The sequence below is a fragment of the Ammospiza caudacuta genome, chromosome 33 (genome assembly GCF_027887145.1).
Source record: "Ammospiza caudacuta isolate bAmmCau1 chromosome 33, bAmmCau1.pri, whole genome shotgun sequence".
NCBI classification, from domain to species: Eukaryota; Metazoa; Chordata; class Aves; order Passeriformes; family Passerellidae; genus Ammospiza; species Ammospiza caudacuta.
Genome location: NC_080625.1, coordinates 1,276,246 through 1,299,151, shown reverse-complemented (window position 1 = coordinate 1,299,151; position 22,906 = coordinate 1,276,246). Strand labels below are relative to the sequence as shown.

The window sequence follows — 22,906 nt, the reverse complement described above, 5'->3', positions numbered from 1 at the left end:
CAGCGGGGGAGGGGGAGGGGAAATTTGGGGCCATTTTGGGGCAATTTGGGGAAATTTTGGGGTGTCCGGGTCAGCTTCGGGCTCCCCCCCCCCCCCGGCTCCAGGGGAACCCGAAATCCCCAAAAATTCCCCCAAAATTCCCCCCAAAAAATTCCTGAAGTTTACTGAAAATTTCACCCAAAATTCCCCCCAAAATTCCTGAAATTGACTGAAAATTTCACCCAAAAATTCCCCCAAAATTCCTGAAATTGAAAATTTCAATGCAAAACTCGCCCCAAAATTCCTGAAATTTACCAAAAATTTCACCCCAAAATTCCCGACATTTACTGAAAATTTCACCCCAAAATTCCCCCAAAATTCCTGAAATTCACTGAAAATTTCACCCAAAAATTCCTAGAATTTAATGAAAATTTCACCCAAAAATTCCTGAAATTTACTGAAAATTTCACCCCAAAATTCCCCCAAAATTCCGGAAATTTACTGAAAATTTCACCCCAAAATTCCCCCAAAATTCCTGAAATTTTACTGAACATTTCACCCCAAAATTCCCCCAAAATTCCTGACATTTTACTGAAAATTTCACCCCAAAATTCCCCCAAAATTCGTGACATTTTACTGAAAATTTCACCCCAAAATTCCCCCAAAATTCCTGAAATTCACTGAAAATTTCACCCAAAAATTCCTAGAATTTAATGAAAATTTCACCCAAAAATTCCTGAAATTTACTGAAAATTTCACCCCAAAATTCCCCCAAAATTCCTGAAATTTACTGAAAATTTCACCCCAAAATTCCCCCAAAATTCCTGAAATTTTACTGAAAATTTCACCCCAAAATTCCCCCAAAATTCCTGACATTTTACTGAAAATTTCACCCCAAAATTCCCCCAAAATTCCTGAAATTCACTGAAAATTTCACCCAAAAATTCCTAGAATTTAATGAAAATTTCACCCAAAAATTCCTGAAATTTACTGAAAATTTCACCCCAAAATTCCCCCAAAATTCCTGAAATTTACTGAAAATTTCACCCCAAAATTCCCCCAAAATTCCTGAAATTTTACTGAAAATTTCACCCCAAAATTCCCCCAAAATTCCTGACATTTTACTGAAAATTTCACCCCAAAATTCCCCCAAAATTCCTGAAATTCACTGAAAATTTCACCCAAAAATTCCTAGAATTTAATGAAAATTTCACCCCAAAATTCCCCCAAAATTCCTGAAATTTTACTGAACATTTCACCCCAAAATCCCCCCAAAATTCCTGACATTTTACTGAAAATTTCACCCCAAAATTCCCCCAAAATTCCTGAAATTCACTGAAAATTTCACCTAAAAATTCCTAGAATTTAATGAAAATTTCACCCAAAAATTCCTGAAATTTACTGAAAATTTCACCCCAAAATTCCCCCAAAAATTCCCCCAAATTCCTGAAATTTTACTGAAAATTTCACCCAAAATTCCCCAAAATTCCTGAAATTTACTGAAAATTTCCCCCAAAAATTCCCTCAAACTTCTGAAATTTACTGAAAATTTCACCCCAAAATTCCTGACATTTTACTGAAAAATTTCACCCAAAAATTTCCCCAAAATTACTGAAATTGACTGAAAATTTCACCCAAAATTCCCCCAAAAATTCCCCCAAATTCCTGAAATTTTACTGAACATTTCACCCAAAAATTCCCCCAAAATTCCTGAAATTGACTGAAAATTTCACCCAAAATTCCTGAAATTTACTGAAAATTTCACCCCAAAATTTCCCCAAAAATCCATAAATTGACTGAAAATTTCACCCAAAAATTCCCCTCAAATTCCTGAAATTTTACTGAAAATTTCACCCAAAAATTCCCCAAATTCCTGAAATTTCCACCCAAATCTGAGCCCCCCTGGGAGGGGCCCCGAGGGAATTTTGGGGGTTCCCAGTTTGGATTTCGGGGTTCCCAAAGTGAATTTTGGGACCCTCAGGACAAATTTTGGGAATCCCCAGTCTGGATTTTGGGGGTCCCCAAATTAATTTTGGGAATTTGGGGGTCCCCAATTTGGATTTTGGGGGTCCCCAGGTGAATTTTGGGGATTTGGGGGTTCCCAAAGTGAATTTTGGGACATTCAGGATAAATTTTGGGGTTCCCAATTTGGATTTTGGGGGTCCCCAGGATGAATTTTGGGGACACCGAGGTGAATTTTGGGGTTCCCAGTTTGGATTTTGCTGTCCCCAGATGAATTTTGGGGGTCCCCAAATGAATTTTGGGAATTTTGGGGTTCCCCAGATGAATTTTGGGGGTCCCCAAATGAATTTTGTGGTTCCCAATTTGGATTTTGGGGTTCCCAAAGTGAATTTTGGGACCTTCAGGAGAAATTTTGGGGATCCCCAATTTGGATTTTGGGGTCCCCAGGTGAATTTTGGGGTTCCCAATTTGGATTTTGTTGGACCCAAGTGGATTTGGGGTCCCCAGTTTGGATTCTGGGGTCCCCAAGTTGAATTTTGGGGGATTTCGGGGTCCCCAGGTTGGATTTTGGGTATTTTGGTGTCCCCTGATGAATTTTGGGGTCCCCAAGTTGGATTTTTGGGGTATTTCGGTGTCCCCAGGTTGAATTTTGGTGTCCCCAAATTGATTTTTGGGATATTTTTGGGTCCCCAAGTTGAATTTCAGGGTCCTCAAGTTGAATTTTGGGTATTTTGGTGGCCAAAGGCTGAATTTTCGGGCATTTTAATGTCCCCAAGGTTGAATTTTTGGGGGATTTCGGTGTCCCCAAATTGAATTTTGGGGTCCCCAGGATGAATTTTTGGGGGATTTCGGTGTCCCCAAATTGAATTCTGGGGTTCCCAGGATGAGTTTTGGGGGGTTTCAGTGTCCCCAAATTGAATTTTGGGGTCGCCAGGTTGAACTTTGGGATATTTCAGTGTCCCCACATTGAATTCTGGGGTCCCCAGGATGAATTTTGGGGGATTTCGGTGTCCCCAAATTGAATTTTGGGGTCGCCAGGATGAATTTTGGGGGATTTCGGTGTCCCCAAATTGAATTTTGGTGTCCCCAGGATAAATTTTTGGGGGATTTCAGTGTCCCCAAATTGAATTTTGGGGTCCCCAGGATGAATTTTTGGGGGACTTCGGTGTCCCCAAATTGAATTTTGGTGTCCCCAGGATGAATTTTTGGGGGATTTCAGTGTCCCCAAATTGAATTTTGGGGTCGCCAGGTTGAACTTTGGGGGATTTCGGTGTCCCCAAATTGAATTTTGGGGTCGCCAGGATGAATTTTTGGGGGATTTCGGTGTCCCCACATTGAATTCTGGGGTCCCCAGGATGAATTTTTGGGGGATTTCGGTGTCCCCAAATTGAATTTTGGGGTCGCCAGGATGAATTTTTGGGGGATTTCGGTGTCTCCAAATTGAATTTTGGTGTCCCCAGGATGAATTTTTGGGGGATTTCGGTGTCCCCAAATTGAATTTTGGGGTCGCCAGGATGAATTTTGGGGGATTTCGGTGTCCCCAAATTGAATTTTGGGGTACCCAGGTTGAATTTTTGGGGTATTTCAGTGTCCCCAAATTGAATTTTGGTGTCCCCAGGATGAATTTTTGGGGGATTTCGGTGTCCCCAAATTGAATTTTGGGGTCGCCAGGATGAATTTTGGGGGATTTCGGTGTCCCCAAATTGAATTTTGGGGTCCCCAGGATGAATTTTTGGGGGATTTCGGTGTCTCCAAATTGAATTTTGGGGTCCCCAGAATGAATTTTTGAGATATTTCAGTGTCCCCAAATTGAATTCTGGGGTCCCCAGGATGAATTTTTGGGGGATTTCGGTGTCCCCAAATTGAATTTTGGGGTCCCCAGGATGAGTTTTGGGGGGTTTTGGTGTCCCCCGGTTGGATTTTGGGGCGTTTCGGGGCGTTTTTGGCTATTTCTGCTCCTTGGTGGGGGCGTAGTAGAGCTCCAGGGGTTTGCTGAGCTTCCAGAACTTCTCGTTCACCAACTCCAGCGTCAGGGACCCGTTCAGGGGCTGGGGGGACACAAATCAGGGTCAGCACCCCAAAATAATTCCCCAAAATAACCCAAAAACACCCAAAAATCACCCCAAAAAAAAACCCCAAACCCGTTCAGGAGTTACAGGCAGGAAAACCCCCCAAAATCACCCAAAAATACCCAAAAATCACCCCAAAAGCACCAAAAAATGACCCCCAAAAATCCCCAAAAACCCCCATAATAACCCCCCAAAATCACCCCAAAAATACCCAAAAACCACCCCAGAAATACCAAAAAATTACCCCCCAAAAAATCCCCCAAAATAACCCAAAAATCACCCAAAAAACAACCCAGGAGCCGTTCAAGGGCTGGGGGGAGAAAAATTGGGGTTAAAGGCATCAAAACCACCCAAAAATAACCCAAAAATCCCCCCAAAAATACCCAAAAACCACCCCAGAAATACCAAAAAATTACCCCCAAAAAATCCCCCAAAATAACCCAAAATCACCCAAAAAAACCCCAGGAACCTGTCAGGGGCTGGGGGGAGAAAAATTGGGGTTGAAGGCATCAAAACCACCCAAAAATACCCAAAAGCCACCCCAAAAGTCACCCCTAAAATAACCCTGGAATTACCCAGAAACTACCCCCAAAAAATTCCCCAAAATAACCCAAAAATACCCAAAAACCACCCCAAAAACCACCCCAAAAACAACCCCAAAACCAGCAAAAACTTGCCCCCAAAAATCCCCGCAAAACGCTCAAAAATTACCCGGAAATAACAAAAAAACCCACAAAACCAAAAACCGCCCCAAATCCCCCCAGGACCCGTTCAGGGGCTGGGGGGAGAAAAATCAGGGTCAGGACCCCAAAATAACCCAAAAACACCCAAAAATCACCCCAAAAAAACCCAAAAAGCCCCAAAACCCGTTCAGGGGTAACAGGCAGGAAAAACCCCCCAAAATCACCCAAAAATACTCAAAAATCACCCCCAAAATAACCCCAAAAGCAACAAAAAATTTCCGCCCACCAAATCCCCAAAAACCCCCATAATAACCCCCCAAAATCACCCCAAAAATTCCCAAAAACCACCCCAGAAATACCAAAAAATTACCCCCAAAAAATCCCCCAAAATAACCCAAAAATCACCCAAAAAATTCCCAAAAACCACCCCAGAAATACCAAAAAATTACCCCCAAAAAATCCCCCAAAATAACCCAAAAATCACCCAAAAAACAACCCAGGAGCCGTTCAAGGGCTGGGGGGAGAAAAATTGGGGTTAAAGGCATCAAAACCACCCAAAAATAACCCAAAAATACCAAAAAAATCACCCCTAAAATAGCCCCAAAAGTACCCAAAAATTACCCCCCAAAAATCCCCCAAAATCACCCACAAATACCCAAAAACCACCCCAAAAAACACCCCTAAAATACCCAAAAATTACCCCCAAAATAACCCAAAAATGCCCAAAAACCACCCCAAAAATCGCCCCTAAATACCCAAAAATTACCCCTAAAAATTCCCCAAATTAACCCAAAAATGCCCAAAAACCACCCCAAAAATCACCCCTAAAATACCCAAAAATTACCCCTAAAAATTCCCCAAATTAACCCAAAAATACCAAAAACCACCCCAAAATTTGCCCCTAAAATAACCCCAAAAGTACCCAAAAATTACCCCCCAAAAAATTCCCCAAAATAACACAAAAATACCCAAAAACCACCCCAAAAATCACCCCTAAAATACCCAAAAATTACGCCCAAAATTACCCCCAAAATAACCCAAAAATACCCAAAAACCACCCCTAAAATACCCAAAAATTGCCCCCCAAAAAATTCCCCAAAATCACCCAAAAATACCCAAAAACCACCCCAAAAATCACCCCAAAAATAAGCCCAAAACCACCAAAAACTTGTCCCCAAAATACCCCCAAAAATCCCCAAAACGCTCAAAAATTACCCGGAAATAACAAAAAAACCAAAAAACCAAAACTGCCCCAAATTCCCCCAAAACCCATTCAGGGGCTGGGGGGAGAAAAATCAGAGTGATCATTGCCCCGCCCCTCCCACCCACTTCCGGTTCACTTCCTGTTTCCCCCGGAAGTCCCGGTGCCGCCATTACCGGCACTGACGGCGGCCATGTTGCCCCGGCCCCTCCCACCCACTTCCGGCTGCACTTCCTGTTTCCCCCGGAAGTTCCGGCGCCGCCGTTACCGGCAGTGCTGTCGGCCATGTTGCCCAGGCCCCTCCCACCCACTTCCGGCTGCACTTCCTGTTTCCCCCGGAAGTTCCGGCGCCGCCGTTACCGGCAGTGCTGTCGGCCATGTTGCCCAGGCCCCTCCCACCCACTTCCGGTTCACTTCCTGTTTCCCCCGGAAGTTCTGGTGCCGCCATTACCGGCACTGACGGCGGCCATGTTGCCCCGGCCCCTCCCACCCACTTCCGGCTGCACTTCCTGTTTCCCCCGGAAGTTCCGGCGCCGCCGTTACCGGCAGTGCTGTCGGCCATGTTGCCCAGGCCCCTCCCACCCACTTCCGGCTGCACTTCCTGTTTCCCCCGGAAGTTCCGGCGCCGCCGTTACCGGCAGTGCTGTCGGCCATGTTGCCCAGGCCCCTCCCACCCACTTCCGGTTCACTTCCTGTTTCCCCCGGAAGTTCTGGTGCCGCCATTACCGGCACTGACGGCGGCCATGTTGCCCCGGCCCCTCCCACCCACTTCCGGTTCACTTCCTGTTTCCCCCGGAAGTTCCGGTGCCGCCATTACCGGCAGTGCTTACGGCCATGTTGCCCCGGCCCCTCCCACCCACTTCCGGTTCACTTCCTGTTTCCCCCGGAAGTCCCGGTGCCGCCATTACCGGCACTGACGGCGGCCATGTTGCCCCAGCCCCTCCCACCCACTTCCGGCTGCACTTCCTGTTTCCTCCTCAAGCTCCAGGGACACCATCACAGGAAGTGACGGCGGCCATGTTTGCCAGGCCCCATTCCCGCCCATTTCCAGTTCACTTCCTGTTTCCCCTGGAAGTTCCGGAGACACCATCACAGGAAGTAATGGCGGCCATGTTGGCCAGGCCCCTCCCACCCACTTCCGGCTGCACTTCCTGTTTTTATGGGAAGTTCCAGTGCCGCCATCACAGGAAGTGACGCTGGCCATGTTGCCCAGGCCCCTCCTCCTGCCCATTTCACTTCCTGTTTCCCCAGGAAGTTCCGGTGCCGCCATCACCGTCAGCGCTGTCGGCCACGTTTGTCGGGCCCCGCCCCCCGTTTCCGGCGGCGGCAGTTACCGTGAAGGCGGCGCCGGCGGCGGGCGTGGTGTAGATGGTGTACTGCTTCTCGCTGACGTCACCCAGCGAGGGGGCGGGGTCAGCGCCGGGGGGCGGGGCCTCCTCCAGGGCGATGCGCAGCGCCAGGTACTTGGAGAGGTGATCCACCGTGGCGTTGGACGTGGTCTTCACGAACCTGGGCAGGGAAAATTGGGGTGAATCCCGGGGAAAACGGGAATTCTGGGGTGGGAGGGAGGTTTGGGAAAAGTCTGGGAAAAAATTGGAGCAAAAAAGGCAAAAAAATGGGGAAAAAAATGGGAAAAATGGGAAAACACCAGTGGGGGATGGGGCTGGGAGTGAGAGAGATTTTAATGGAATTATGGAAAATTAAAAATCGGAGAAAAATTGGGGTGAATCCACAGGAAATTGGGAATTCTGGGGTGGGAAAACCTGGGAAAAAAATTGGGGAAAAAATGGGGAAAAAAGGGGAAAAATGGGATTGGGACAGGTAATCCACCGTGGCGTTGGACGTGGTCCTCACAAACCTGAAAAACGGGAAAAAAACAGGAAAAATTGGGGTGAATTCAGGGGAAAACGGGAATTTGGGGTGGGAGGGAGGTTTGGAAAAAAATTTGGGAAAAAATTGGGGAAAAAAAGGCAAAAAAATGGGAAAAAAGGGGAAAAATGGGATTGGGACAGGTGATCCACCATGGCGTTGGACGTGGTCTTCACGAACCTGGCCAGGGAAAATTGGGGTGAATCCCGGGGAAAACGGGAATTCTGGAAGAAGAAGTAGAAGAGGCATATAGAGTAAAAGGTGATGGTGATGATGATGATGATGATGATGATGAGGAAGACAAAGGCCTCTCACCGTGTCTGGCAGTACTCGCCTTTCTCCACCAGCAGGGGGCGTGTCCAGGAAAGGAACAGGAAGTGGAACAAGAACAGGAAGTGGCACAGAAACAGGAAGTGGCACAGAAACAGGAACAGGCACAGAAACAGGACCAGGAAGTGAAACACAAACAGGAAGTGGATGATGATGATGATGATGATGATGATGAAGATGAAGGCCTCTCACCGTGTCTGGCAGCGCTTGCCCTTCTCCACCAGCAGGGGGCGTGGCTGGGAGAGGAACAGGAAGTGGCACACAAACAGGAAGTGACACACAAACAGGAAGTGGCACACAAACAGGAAGCGGCACACAAACAGGAGCAGGAAGTGGCCCACAAACAGGAAGTGGCACAGAAACAGGAACAGGAAGTGGAACACAAACAGGAAGTGGCACAGAAACAGGAACAGGAAGTGGCACACAAACAGGAAGTCGATGATGATGATGATGATGAAGAGGAAGGCCTCTCACTGTGTCTGGCAGCGCTCGCCTTTCTCCACCAGCAGGGGGCGTGACCAGGAGAGGAACAGGAAGTGGAACAAGAACAGGAAGTGGCACACAAACAGGAAGTGGCACACAAACAGGAAGTGGCACACAAACAGGAAGTGGATGATGAAGATGAAGACAGAGATGACGAAGGCCGCTCACCGTGTCTGGCAGTACTCGCCCTTCTCCACCAGCAGGGGGTGTGGCCATTAGGGTAACAGGAAGTGGAACAAGAACAGGAAGTGGCACACAAACAGGAAGCGGCACACAAACAGGAAGTGGAACACGAACAGGAAGCGGATGAAGATGACGAAGACAGTGAAGATGAAGGCCGCTCACCGTGTCTGGCAGTACTCGCCCTTCTCCACCAGCAGGGGGTGTGGCCTGAACACCAGCTCGATCTCGCTGCTCCCCGCCTCCGCCTCGGCCTCGGGGCTGCCCCGCCCCCCGGGCCCGGCCCCGCCCCCGGCCCCGCCCCCCGGCCCCGCCCCCTCGGGGGCCGCCTCGGCCTCGGGGTCGGGTCCGGAGTCGTCGGAGGCGCGGGAACGCTTCCGGCTGGGCCCGGGCGGCTCCGGGGGCGTGCCCAGCGCCTCCAGCCCCTCCTCGCCCCCCGAGAACCCCGCGGGGTCCGACTCGGCCGCCATCTTGCGCACGCGCTGGGCTCTGCAAAACGGGGAGAAAAACCGGGATTTAGGGCAAAAAAATGGGATTTTAGAGCAAAAATCCCAGAAGTGATCTCATCTCCCTCCCCCAGAACCCCACGGGGTCCAACTCGGCCGCCATCTTACCGACACGCTGTGCTCTGAGAGAAATGGGGAGAAAAACCGGGATTCAGGGCAAAAATAATGGGGAAAATAATGGGATTTTAGAGAAAAATAATGGGGAAAATCAGGAAAACAATGGAAAAAATAATGGGGAAATAATGAGATTTTAAGGGAAAATCACAGGGAAATAATGGGGGAAATAATGGGATTTTTGGGGAAAATAATGGGGAAAATATAATGTGAAATAGTGGGGAAAAAAATGGGATTTCAGGGAAAAATCCCAGAACTGATCCCATCTCCCTCCCCCAGGACCCTGCGGGGTCCGACTCGGCCGCCATCTTGCGCACGCGCTGGGCTCTGCAAAATGGGGAGAAAAACGGGGATTTAGGGCAAAAAAATGGGATTTTAGAGCAAAAATCCCAGAAGTGATCCCATCTCCCTCCCCCAGAACCCCGCGGGGTCCGACTCAGCCGCCATCTTGCGCACGCGCTGGGCGCTGAGAGAAACGGGGAGAAAAACGGGGATTTAGGGCAAAAATAATGGGGAAAATAATGGGATTTTAGAGAAAAATAATGGGGAAAATCAGGAAAACAATGGAAAAAATAATGGGGAAATAATGAGATTTTAAGGGAAAATCACAGGGAAATAATGGGGAAAATAATGGGGGAAATAATGGGATTTTAGGGGAAAATAATGGGGAAAATATAATGTGAAATAGTGGGGAAAAAATGGGATTTTAGGGAAAAATCCCAGAACTGATCCCATCTCCCTCCCCCAGGACCCCGCGGGGTCCGACTCGGCCGCCATCTTGGGCACGCGCTGGGCTCTGCAAAATGGGGAGAAAAACGGGGATTTAGGGCGAAAATAATGGGGAAAATAATAAGGAAAATGTAATGGGAAATAATGGGGAAATAATGGGGAAAAAATGGGTTTTTAGGGAAAAATAATGGGGAAAATATAACGTGGAATATTGGGGAAATAATAGGATTTTAGATAAAAAATAATGGGATTATAGAGAAAAATAATGGGGAAAAGAATGGGGAATAAAGGAAAAAATATTGGGGAAATAATGGGGAAAATAATGGGAATTTTGAGTGAAAAAATGGGGAAAATAATGGGATTTTAGAGGAAAAGAATGGGGAAAATATAATGGGAAATAATGGGAAAAAAATTGGGGAAAAGGGGAAAAATTATGGAAAAATATAATGGGAAATAAAAGGGAAATAATGGGGAAAATATCAGAGAAAATGGGGAAAATAATGGGATTTTAGGGAAAAATAATGGGGAAAATATAATGTGGAATATTAGGAAAAATAATGGGATTTTAGTGAAAAAATAATGGGATTACAGAGAAAAATAACGGGGAAAATATAATGGGAAATAATGGGGAAAAATTAGGTTTTTAGGGAAAAATAATGGGGAAAATATAATGGGAAATAATGGGGAAAATATAATGTGGAATATTGGGGAAATAATGGGATTTTGGATAAAAAATAATGGGATTATAGAGAAAAATAATTGGGAAAAGAATGGGGAATAAAGGAAAAATATTGGGGAAAATATCAGAGAAAATGGGGAAAATAATGGGATTTTAGAGAAAAAATGGGGAAAATAATGGGAGTTTGAAGAGAATGGGGAAAATCACGGGAAATAATGGGGAAATTTTGCCCTATTTTCACCCCAAACCCCACAAAAGCGCCCCAAAATCCCGGAAAATTTTGGAATTTTCAATATTTCTGGCCGGACCTGTGCATGGCCTGAACCTGAACAGGAATTTCAGGAAATTCCAAGGATTTGGGGCCATTCCTGAGTCATTTGCTGCCATTTTTGAGCCATTTGGTGCCCTTTCGGTGACATTTTTGCGCTGTTTTCACCCCAAACCCCACAAAACCGCCTCAAAATCCTGGAAAATTTGGGGAATTTTGGGATTTCTGCCCGGACCTGTGCATGGCTTGAACCTGAACAGGAATTTCAAGAATATTTGTAGATTTGGGGCCATTCCTGAGCCATTTTCCCCCATTTTGGTGCCATTTTTGCACTGTTTTCACCCCAAACCCCACAAAAACGCCTCAAAATCCCGGAAAATTTTGGGAATTTCGGGAATTCTGGCCAGACCTGTGCATGGCCTGAACCTGAACAGGAATTTCAAGAATATTTGTAGATTTGGGGCCGTTCCTGAGCCATTTTCCCCCATTTTGGTCCCATTTTTGCGCCGTTTTCACCCCAAACCCCATAAAACCGCCTCAAAATCCTGGAAAATTTGGGGAATTTTGGGATTTCTGCCCAGACCTGTGCATGGCTTGAACCTGAACAGGAATTTCAAGAATATTTGTAGATTTGGGCCCATTCCTGAGCAATTTTCCCCCATTTTGGTGCCATTTTTGCCCCGTTTTCACCCCAAACCCCACAAAACCGCCTCAAAATCCTGGAAAATTTTGGGAATTTTGGGATTTCTGCCCAGACCTGTGCATGGCCTGAACCTGAACAGGAATTTCAAGAATATTTGTAGATTTGGGGCCATTCCTGAGCAATTTTCCCCCATTTTGGTGCCATTTTTGCCCCGTTTTCACCCCAAACCCCACAAAAACGCCTCAAAATCCCGGAAAATTTTGGGAATTTTGGGATTTCTGCCCGGACCTGTGCATGGCTTGAACCTGAACAGGAATTTCAAGAATATTTGTAGATTTGGGGCCATTCCTGAGCCATTTTCCCCCATTTTGGTGCCATTTTTGCACTGTTTTCACCCCAAACCCCACAAAAACGCCTCAAAATCCCGGAAAATTTTGGGAATTTCGGGAATTCTGGCCAGACCTGTGCATGGCCTGAACCTGAACAGGAATTTCAAGAATATTTGTAGATTTGGGGCCGTTCCTGAGCCATTTTCCCCCATTTTGGTGCCATTTTTGCGCCGTTTTCACCCCAAACCCCATAAAACCGCCTCAAAATCCTGGAAAATTTGGGGAATTTTGGGATTTCTGCCCAGACCTGTGCATGGCCTGAACCTGAACAGGAATTTCAAGAATATTTGTAGATTTGGGGCCATTCCTGAGCAATTTTCCCCCATTTTGGTGCCATTTTTGCCCCGTTTTCACCCCAAACCCCACAAAACCGCCTCAAAATCCTGGAAAATTTTGGGAATTTTGGGATTTCTGCCCGGACCTGTGCATGGCCTGCATCTTGAGGCCCTCCTCGATGCTGGAGCTGAGGGCCTGCTGGTTGTGCAGGCGGCTGAGCTTGGCCAGCACCCGGTCCTGGTGCGCCTCGTACTCGTCACGGCTCGGGTAAATCTTGGAGATGAGCGCGTCGAAATTGGGGTCGGGGCGCAGGGAACGCTTGGACACCAGCTTCTTCCTGCACGTGGGGCACTCCTTGTTCCTGGGGAAAAACGGGGAAAATGTTGGGAAAACGGGGAAAAAAAAGGGGGAAAAAATCGGGGCGGAAATGGGGAAAATACGGCGGAAAAACGGCAAACAAAGGGCAAAAAAACCAGTGAAAAATGGGAGAAATGTGGGGAAAAATAAGGGGAAAAATGAGAGCCAAGCTTCTTCCTGCACGTGGGGCACTCCTTGTTCCTGGGGAAAAATGGGGGGAAAAATGTGAAAAATGGGAAAAAAAACGGGGAAAAAATCGGAGGAGAAATGGGGAAAATACGGCGGAAAAACGGCAAACAAAGGGCAAAAAACCAGTGAAAAATGGGAGAAATATGGGGAAAAATAAGGGGAAAAATGGGAACCCAGCTTCTTCCTGCACGTGGGGCACTCCTTGTTCCTGGGGAAAAATGGGGGGAAAATGAGTAAAAATGGGGAAAAAAACGGGGAAAGAATCGGGGCAGAAATGGGGAAAATATGGCGGAAAAACGGTGAAAAAACAGGGAAAGAACGGGGGAAAAAAACGGGGAAATATTGGGAAAACCAGAGGAAAATTGAGAGCCCGGCTTCTCCCTGCACGTGGGGCACTCCTTGTTCCTGGGGAAAAATGGGGAAAATGTTGGGAAAATGGGGAAAAAAAACGGGGAAAAAATCGGGGCAGAAATGGGGAAAATACGGCGGAAAAACGGCAAACAAAGGGCAAAAAAAACCAGCGAAAAATGGGAGAAATATTGGGAAAAATAAGGGGAAAAATGGGAACCCAGCTTCTTCCTGCACGTGGGGCACTCCTTGTTCCTGGGGAAAAATGGGGGGAAAAATGTGAAAAATGGGAAAAAAAACGGGGAAAAAATCGGAGGAGAAATGGGGAAAATACGGCGGAAAAACGGCAAACAAAGGGCAAAAAACCAGTGAAAAATGGGAGAAATATGGGGAAAAATAAGGGGAAAAATGGGAACCCAGCTTCTTCCTGCACGTGGGGCACTCCTTGTTCCTGGGGAAAAATGGGGGGGAAAATGTGAAAAATGGGAAAAAAAACGGGGAAAAAATCGGAGGAGAAATGGGGAAAATACGGCGGAAAAACGGCAAACAAAGGGCAAAAAACCAGTGAAAAATGGGAGAAATATGGGGAAAAATAAGGGGAAAAATGGGAACCCAGCTTCTTCCTGCACATGGGGCACTCCTTGTTCCTGGGGAAAAATGGGGGGAAAATGAGTAAAAATGGGGAAAAAAACGGGGAAAGAATCGGGGCAGAAATGGGGAAAATATGGCGGAAAAACGGTGAAAAAACAGGGAAAGAATGGGGGAAAAAAACGGGGAAATATTGGGAAAACCAGAGGAAAATTGAGAGCCCGGCTTCTCCCTGCACGTGGGGCACTCCTTGTTCCTGGGGAAAAATGGGGAAAATGTTGGGAAAATGGGGAAAAAAAACGGGGAAAAAATCGGGGCAGAAATGGGGAAAATACGGCGGAAAAACGGCAAACAAAGGGCAAAAAAAACCAGCGAAAAATGGGAGAAATATTGGGAAAAATAAGGGGAAAAATGGGAACCCAGCTTCTTCCTGCACGTGGGGCACTCCTTGTTCCTGGGGAAAAATGGGGGGGAAAATGTGAAAAATGGGAAAAAAAACGGGGAAAAAATCGGAGGAGAAATGGGGAAAATACGGCGGAAAAACGGCAAACAAAGGGCAAAAAACCAGTGAAAAATGGGAGAAATATGGGGAAAAATAAGGGGAAAAATGGGAACCCAGCTTCTTCCTGCACGTGGGGCACTCCTTGTTCCTGGGGAAAAATGGGGGGAAAAGTTGGGAAAATGGGGAAAAAAAAACGGGGAAAAAATCGGGGCGGAAATGGGGAAAATACGGCGGAAAAACGGCAAACAAAGGGCAAAAAACCAGCGAAAAATGGGAGAAATATTGGGAAAAATAAGGGGAAAAATGAGAGCCAAGCTTCTTCCTGCAGGTGGGGCACTCCTTGTTCCTGGGGAAAAATGGGGGGAAAAATGTGAAAAATGGGAAAAAAAACGGGGAAAAAATCGGAGGAGAAATGGGGAAAATATGGCGGAAAAACGGTGAAAGAACGGGGAAAGAACGGGGGAAAAAAATGGGGAAATATTGGGAAAACCAGAGGAAAATTGAGAGCCCGGCTTCTCCCTGCACGTGGGGCACTCCTTGTTCCTGGGGAAAAATGGGGAAAATGTTGGGAAAATGGGGAAAAAAAAACGGGGAAAAAATCGGGGCAGAAATGGGGAAAATACGGCGGAAAAACAGGGGGAAATTGGGGAAAAAATTGAGAAAAAAATGGAGAAAAAATGAGGAAAAGTCAGGAGAAAAAATGGGGAAAATGGGATTTGGGAATGACAGAGGGGTGACACCGGGGTGACACACAGGTGGCAGTGACACAGGTGACAATGACACACAGGTGACACAGGTGAGACACACAGGTGACAGTGACACAGGTGACAATGACACACACAGGTGACAGTGACACACACAGGTGACAGTGACACACAGAGGTGACACACAGGTGACAGTGACACACACAGGTGACAGTGACACAGGTGACAGTGACACACACAGGTGACAATGACACACAGGTGACAGTGACACACACAGGTGACACACACAGGTGACAGTGACACAGGTGACAGTGACACACACAGGTGACAATGACACACAGGTGACAGTGACACACACAGGTGACACACACAGGTGACAGTGACACAGGTGACAGTGACACACACAGGTGACAATGACACACAGGTGACAGTGACACACACAGGTGACACACACAGGTGACACAGACAATGACAGACACAGGTGACACACAGGTGGCAGTGACACACAGGTGACAATGACAGGTGACAGTGACACACACGTTACAATGACACAAAGGTGACAATGACACACAGGTGACAGTGACAGACTGACACACACAGGTGACAATGACACACAGGTGACAGTGACACACAGGTGACAGTGACACACACGTTACAATGACACAGAGGTGACAGTGACACACAGGTGACAATGACACACAGGTGACAGTGACACACAGGTGACAGTGACACACAGGTGTTCCGTGCCCGCTCCTGAGCGCGGTGACGATGCAGTCGGAGCAGAACCTGTGCAGGCACTGGGGTGACACACGGGTGACACAGGTGACATAGGGGTGACACAGAGGTGACAGTGACACACACAGGTGGCAATGACACAGGTGACAGTGACACACAGGTGACAGTGACGCTGACCCGCTCCTCAGTGCAGTGACGATACAGTCGGAGCAGAACCTCTACAGGCACTCACCTGTGGCCGTGGTGACACAGGTGACAATGACACAGGTGACAGTGACAATGACAGTGACACACACGCAAGTGACAATGACAATGGTGACAGTGACACTGACCCGCTCCTGAGCGCGGTGACGATACAACTGGAGCAGAAGCGGTGCAGGCGCTCCTTGGTGGCCGTGGTTTGAGCATGGGACAGGGGGTGACAGCGGTGACACACACACACGGGTGACAATGACACAGGTGTGACAATGACACAGGGGTGACACACACAGGTGACGCAGACAGGTGACACACAGGTGACAGTGTCACATACCCGCTCCTCAGTGCAGTGACGATGCAGTCGGAGCAGAAGCGGTGCGGGCGCTCCTTGGTGGCCGTGGTGACACAGACACAGGTGACACTGACACACGGGTGACACACACAGGTGACAATGACAATGACACACACACACGGGTGACAATGACACACAGGTGTGACAATGACACAGGGGTGACACACACAGATGACAATGACACACACACAGACAGGTGACAGTGACACACAGGTGACAGTGACATACCCGCTCCTGGGCGCGGTGACGATACAATCGGAGCAGAAGCGGTGCAGGCGCTCCTTGGTGGCCATGGTGACACAGACAGGTGACACACACAGGTGTGACAATGACACAGGGGTGACACACACAGATGACAATGACACACACACAGAGGTGACAGTGACACACAGGTGACAGCGACATACCCGCTCCTGGGCGCGGTGACGATACAATCGGAGCAGAAGCGGTGCAGGCGCTCCTTGGTGGCCATGGTGACACAGACAGGTGACAATGACACACAGGTGTGACAATGACACAGGGGTGACACACACAGGTGACACACAGGTGACAGTGTCACATACCCGCTCCTGGGCGCGGTGACGATGCAGTCGGAGCAGAAGCGGTGCGGGCGCTCCTTGGTGGCCATGGTGACACAGACAGGTGACACACACAGGTGACACACACAGGTGACAATGACACACACAGGTGACACACACAGGTGACAGTGACAATGACACACAGGTGACAGTGTCACATACCCGCTCCTGGGCGCGGTGACGATACAATCGGAGCAGAAGCGGTGCAGGCGCTCCTTGGTGGCCATGGTGACACAGACACAGGTGACAATGACACACAGGTGACAATGACACACACACAGGTGACAATGACAATGACAATGACAGTGGCACACAGGTGACAGTGACCCGCTCCTGAGCGCGGTGACGATGCAGTCGGAGCAGAAGCGGTGCAGGCGCTCCTTGGTGGCCATGGTGACACAGACACAGGTGACAATGACACACACACAGGTGACAATGACACACACACAGGTGACACACACACACAGGTGACACAGACAGGTGACAGGTGACAATGACAATGACAGTGACATACCCGCTCCTGAGCGCGGTGACGATGCAGTCGGAGCAGAAGCGGTGCAGGCGCTCCTTGGTGGCCATGGTGACACAGACACAGGTGACAATGACACACAGGTGACAATGACACACACACAGGTGACACACACACACAGGTGACACAGACAGGTGACAGTGACACACAGGTGACAGTGACATACCCGCTCCTGAGCGCGGTGACGATGCAGTCGGAGCAGAAGCGGTGCAGGCGCTCCTTGGTGGCCATGGTGACACAGACACAGGTGACAATGACACACAGGTGACAATGACACACACACAGGTGACACACACACACAGGTGACACAGACAGGTGACAGTGACACACAGGTGACAGTGACATACCCGCTCCTGAGCGCGGTGACGATGCAGTCGGAGCAGAAGCGGTGCAGGCACTCCTTGGTGGTCATGGTGTTCTTGAGCATGTCCAGGCAGATGGGGCACATGAGCTCCGAGTGCAGCGAGCGCGGGGACACCGCGATCTCCGTGCCGTCCATGATGGCCTCCTGGGGACAATGGGGACATTGGGGACATCGGTGGGGACACCCTGAGCCATCCCTGTGACAGTGACACCCATGGGGACACAGTGACACTGCAGCGCCACCAGCTCCGAGTGCAGGGACTGAGGGGACACCGCGATCTCCGTGCCGGCCATGGTGGCCTCCTGGGGGGACAGGGACATCACTGGGGACATCGGTGTCACAGCCTGGGGACACCCTGAGCCATCCCTGACAGCCCTGTGACAGTGACAGTGACACCCATGGGGACACAGTGACACTGCAGCGCCATCAGCTCCGAGTGCAGCGAGCGCGGGGACACCGCGATCTCCGTGCCGGCCATGGTGGCCTCCTGGGGGGACAGGGACACCATTGGGGACACTGGGGACACCCTGACACAGCCCTGGGGACACCCTGAGCCATCCCTGTGACACAGTGACACCCATGGGGACACTGCAGCGCCACCAGCTCCGAGTGCAGGGACTGAGGGGACACGGCCATCTCCGTGCCGGCCATGGTGGCCTCCTGGGGGGACAGGGACACCAGTGGGGACATTGGGGACACAGCCTGGGGACATCCCTGAGCCATCCCTGACAGCCCTGTGACAGTGACACCCATGGGGACACAGTGACAGTGTCAGCGCCACCAGCTCCGAGTGCAGCGAGCGCGGGGACACCGCGATCTCCGTGCCGGCCATGGTGGCCTCCTGGGGACAATGACATCAGTGACACAGCCCTGGGGACACCCTGAGCCATCCCTGTGACAGTGACACCCATGGGGACACAGGGACACTGCAGCGCCACCAGCTCCGAGTGCAGCGAGCGCGGGGACACGGCCATCTCCGTGCCGGCCATGGTGGCCTCCTGGGGGGACAGGGACATCACTGGGGACATCGGTGTCACAGCCTGGGGACACCCTGAGCCATCCCTGACAGCCCTGTGACAGTGACACCCATGGGGACACAGTGACACAGTGTCAGCGCCACCAGCTCCGAGTGCAGCGAGCGCGGGGACACCGCGATCTCCGTGCCGGCCATGGTGGCCTCCTGGGGGGACAGGGACACCATTGGGGACACTGGGGACACCCTGAGCCATCCCTGTGACACAGTGACACAGGGACACTGCAGCGCCACCAGCTCCGAGTGCAGGGACTGAGGGGACACGGCCATCTCCGTGCCGGCCATGGTGGCATCCTGAGGGGACAGGGACACCATTGGGGACATTGGGGACACAGCCCTGGGGACATCCCTGAGCCATCCCTGACAGCCCTGTGACAGTGACAGTGACACCCATGGGGACACAGTGACACTGCAGCGCCACCAGCTCCGAGTGCAGCGAGCGCGGGGACACCGCGATCTCCGTGCTGGCCATGGTGGCCTCCTGGGGGGACAGGGACACCATTGGGGACACTGGGGACACCCTGACACAGCCCTGGGGACACCCTGACACAGCCCTGTGACACAGTGACACCCATGGGGACACTGCAGCGCCACCAGCTCCGAGTGCAGGGACTGAGGGGACACCGCGATCTCCGTGCCGTCCATGGTGGCCTCCTGGGGACAATGACATCAGTGACACAGCCCTGGGGACACCCTGACACAGCCCTGTGACAGTGACACCCATGGGGACACAGTGACACTGCAGCGCCACCAGCTCCGAGTGCAGCGAGCGCGGGGACACCGCGATCTCCGTGCCGGCCATGGTGGCCTCCTGGGGGGACAGGGACACCATTGGGGACATTGGGGACACCTTGGCGACACCGTGACAGCTCTGGGGGACACCTTGGGGACACTGTGGGGACACCCCTGACACACATGGGGACACCGTGGGGACACCGTGGGGACACCGTGACAGCCCTGGGGGACACCTTGGGGACACTGGGAACATTGGGGACACCGTGGGGACACCGTGGGGACACCGTGAGGACACCGTGAGGACACGGCCATCTGCGTGCCGTCCATGGTGGCCTCCTGGGGGGGGGACAGTGACATCATTGGGGACATTGGGGACACCTTGGGGACACCGTGGGGACACCGTGGGGACACCGTGGGGACACGGCCATCTCCGAGCCATCGGCACTGGCCGCCTGAGGGTGACAGTGACACCTTTGGGGACACCTTGGAGACACCCTGGGGACACCTTGGGGACATTGGAGACACCCCTGGGGACATTCGGGACATCTTGGGGAAATTGGGGACATTGAGGACACCCCTGACACCCCTGGGGACACCTTGGGGACAGCATGACAGCCTTGGGGACATTGGGGACACCGTGGGGACACCGTGGGACACCCCTGACACACATGGGGACACCTTGGGGACACCTTGGGGACACTGGGAACATTGGGGACACCATTGGGACACCGTTGGGACACCGTGAGGACACCGTGGGGACACGGCCATCTGCGTGCCGTCCCCAATGGCCGCCTGAGGGTGACAGCGACACCTTTGGGGACACCTTGGGGACACCTTGGGGACATTGGGGACACCCTGGGGACACCCCTGACGCACATGGGGACACCTTGGGGACACCGTGACAGCCCTGGGGACATTGGGGACACCTTGGGGAAATTGGGGACACCCCGGACACACATGGGGACACTTTGGGGACACCTTGGCGACACCCCTGACACCCCTGGGGACACCTTGGGGACAGCATGACAGCCTTGGGGACATTGGGGACACCTTGGGGACATTGGGGACATTGAGGACACCCTGGGGACATTGGGGACACCCCTGACACACATGGGGACACCTTGGGGACACCCTGGGGACACCCCTGATGCACGTGGGGACACCTTGGGGACATTGGGGACACCTTGGGGACACCCCTGACACACATGGGGACACCTTGGGGACACCATGACAGCCTTGGGGACATTGGGGACACCCTGGTGACAGCCTGGGGACATTGGGGACACGCCTGACGCACATGGGGACACCTTGGGGACACTGTGACAGCCCTGGGGACATTGGGGACACCTTGGGGACACTTTGGGGACACCGTGACAGCCCTGGGGACATTGGGGACACCTTGGGGACACCTTGGGGACACCGTGACAGCCCTGGGGGACACTTTTGGGGACACCTTTGGGACACCTTGGGGACATTGGGGACACCCCTGACGCACATGGGGACACCTTGGGGACACTGTGACAGCCCTGGGGACATTGGGGACACCTTGGGGACACTTTGGGGACACCATGACAGCCCTGGGGACATTGGGGACACCTTGGGGACACCGTGACAGCCCTGGGGGACACTTTTGGGACACCTTTGGGACACCGTGGGGACACCTTGGGGACACCTTGGGGACATTGGGGACACCCCTGACACACATGGGGACACTCTGGGGACACTTTGGGGACACTTCTGACCCCTCATTTTTGGGTTTTCCCCCCCAATTTTCAGGATTTCCCCCCCCCCCCCAAAATTCCGGAGTTTCACCCGAAATTTCGGATTTTCCCCCCCAAATTTTGCGAATTTCACCCCAAATTTCGGAGGTTTAAGCCCGAACTTCAGGGCTCCGAAGTTTTGGCGTTTTTCTCTCCCCAAAATTTTGCACGTTTTTAACCCCAAATTCCGGAGGTTTGACCCCAAATTTTGGCTTTTCCCCCCAATTCCGATCCCCAAATTTCGGCTTTCTGCCCCCAAATTTTGGATTTTCGCCCCAAATTTCAGGGCTCTGACCCCCCCCCCCAGTCCTGACTCCCAAATTTCAGGGTTTTTCCCCCAATTCTCACCCCCGAAATTTTGTTTTTCCCCCCCAAATTCTGTTTTTTTTTTTTCTCCCAAATTTTTTCCCACCTAAATTTCGAATTTTCGCCCCAAATTTCGGAGGTTTCACCCCAAATTTTGGCGTTTCCTCCCCAATTTTTGGGGATCTTTTTTCCCCCCAAAGTCCGGCATTTCCACCCAATCCCGACCCCCGGAATTCCGATTTTTTTTTTCCCCCAAATTCTGGATTTTTCCCCCAAATTTCGGCTTTTTCGCCCCCCAAATTTCGGTTTTTTCCCCAAATTTCGGCTTTTTCGCCCCCCAAATTTCGTTTTTTTTTCCCCAAATTTCCTCCCCCAATTCTCTCCCCGCAGTTCCGATTTTACCCCAATTCCGATCCTCAAAAATTCCGGTTTTTTCCCCAAAATTCCGATTTTTCCCCCAAATTTCGCTGTTTTCCCCACAATTTTAGGAGATTTCACCCCAATTTTCGTGGCTTTCCCGCAATTCCCACCCCACAAATTTCGGGTTTTTCCCCCAAATTATTTCGGAGTTTTCCCCACCCAAATTCCGGATTTTCGCCCAAATTCCGGAGGTTGAACCCAAAATTTTGGGTTTTCCACCCAGTTCCGACACACGAAATTTCGTTTTTCCCCCCAAATTCCGGGGTTCCCCCCAAGTTTTCGGGATTATTCTCCTCAATTTTGTTTTTTTTTTTTCCCCTAAATTTGGGGGGTTTTCCCCAAATTCCGGGATTTCCGCCCAATCCCGACCCCCAAAATTTCGATTTTTTTTTTTTTCCCGCCCAAATTCCGGATTTTCACCCCAAATTTCGCTTTTTTCCCCCAATTTCGGCTTTCCCCCCAATTCTGCCCCCGCAGTTCCGATTCTACCCCAATTCCCACGCCCAAAATTCCGTTTTTTCCCCAAATTTTCACCTTTTTCCCCCAAATTTCGCGGTTTTCGCTGGGTTTTACCTGCGGGGTGCGGTGCAGCTCGTACAGGCTCAGCTCCCAGGTCTTGCTGGCGCTCTGCGCGCTGGCGGGGGCGGCCATGGCCCCGCCCGGGGGGCTCCGGGACCCCCAAAATTCCCCAAATTTCCCCAAAATTGCCCAAAATTCCCAAAATTTCCCCCCAAATCCCGCCCGAGCCGCGCGGCGCCGCCGCCGCTTCCGGGTGGCGCCGCCTGATGACGTCGCGGAGAGAGCGGCGGCCAATGGGAGGCGCCGCTGGTTCGGCCAATAAAAGCGAA

General features: G+C 50.7%; 1 protein-coding gene across 3 annotated transcripts; it reads right to left on the bottom strand.

The window, feature by feature from the left end:
* Positions 1–159: 159 nt before the first annotated feature.
* RING1 (ring finger protein 1) lies at positions 160–22,816 on the bottom strand. Of its 3 annotated transcripts, XR_009275858.1 has the most exons (7): positions 22,593–22,773; positions 17,788–17,948; positions 12,506–12,721; positions 8,922–9,245; positions 7,229–7,403; positions 3,718–3,989; positions 160–3,506 (listed from the first exon to the last, which is right to left on the bottom strand). XR_009275858.1 is itself a non-coding variant. In XM_058822624.1 (6 exons), the coding sequence occupies exons 1-6, from the start codon at positions 22,707–22,709 to the stop codon at positions 3,888–3,890; spliced, it is 1,056 nt and encodes a 351-aa protein (XP_058678607.1). In that variant the 5' UTR covers positions 22,710–22,816; the 3' UTR covers positions 160–3,887. The 3 variants fall into 3 exon arrangements, 2 of the variants coding, with proteins under 2 accessions (XP_058678607.1, XP_058678606.1); XM_058822624.1 differs by having other exon boundaries at positions 160–3,989; positions 22,632–22,816; XM_058822623.1 differs by having other exon boundaries at positions 160–3,989.
* Between the last annotated feature and the right edge of the window lie 90 nt (positions 22,817–22,906).

Excerpts from the sequence above, each read along its gene's own strand:
- RING1 (XM_058822623.1), bottom strand. The coding sequence starts at position 22,709 with ATGGCCGCCCCCGCCAGCGCGCAGAGCGCCAGCAAGACCTGGGAGCTG. Across the intron at positions 17,949-22,592 it reads GCGAAATTTGGGGGAAAAAG|GAGGCCATCATGGACGGCAC; the intron begins GTGAAAATTTGG and ends CATTGTCCCCAG. Across the intron at positions 9,246-12,505 it reads AAGATGCAGGCCATGCACAG|AGCCCAGCGCGTGCGCAAGA; the intron begins GTCCGGGCAGAA and ends CCCGTTTTGCAG.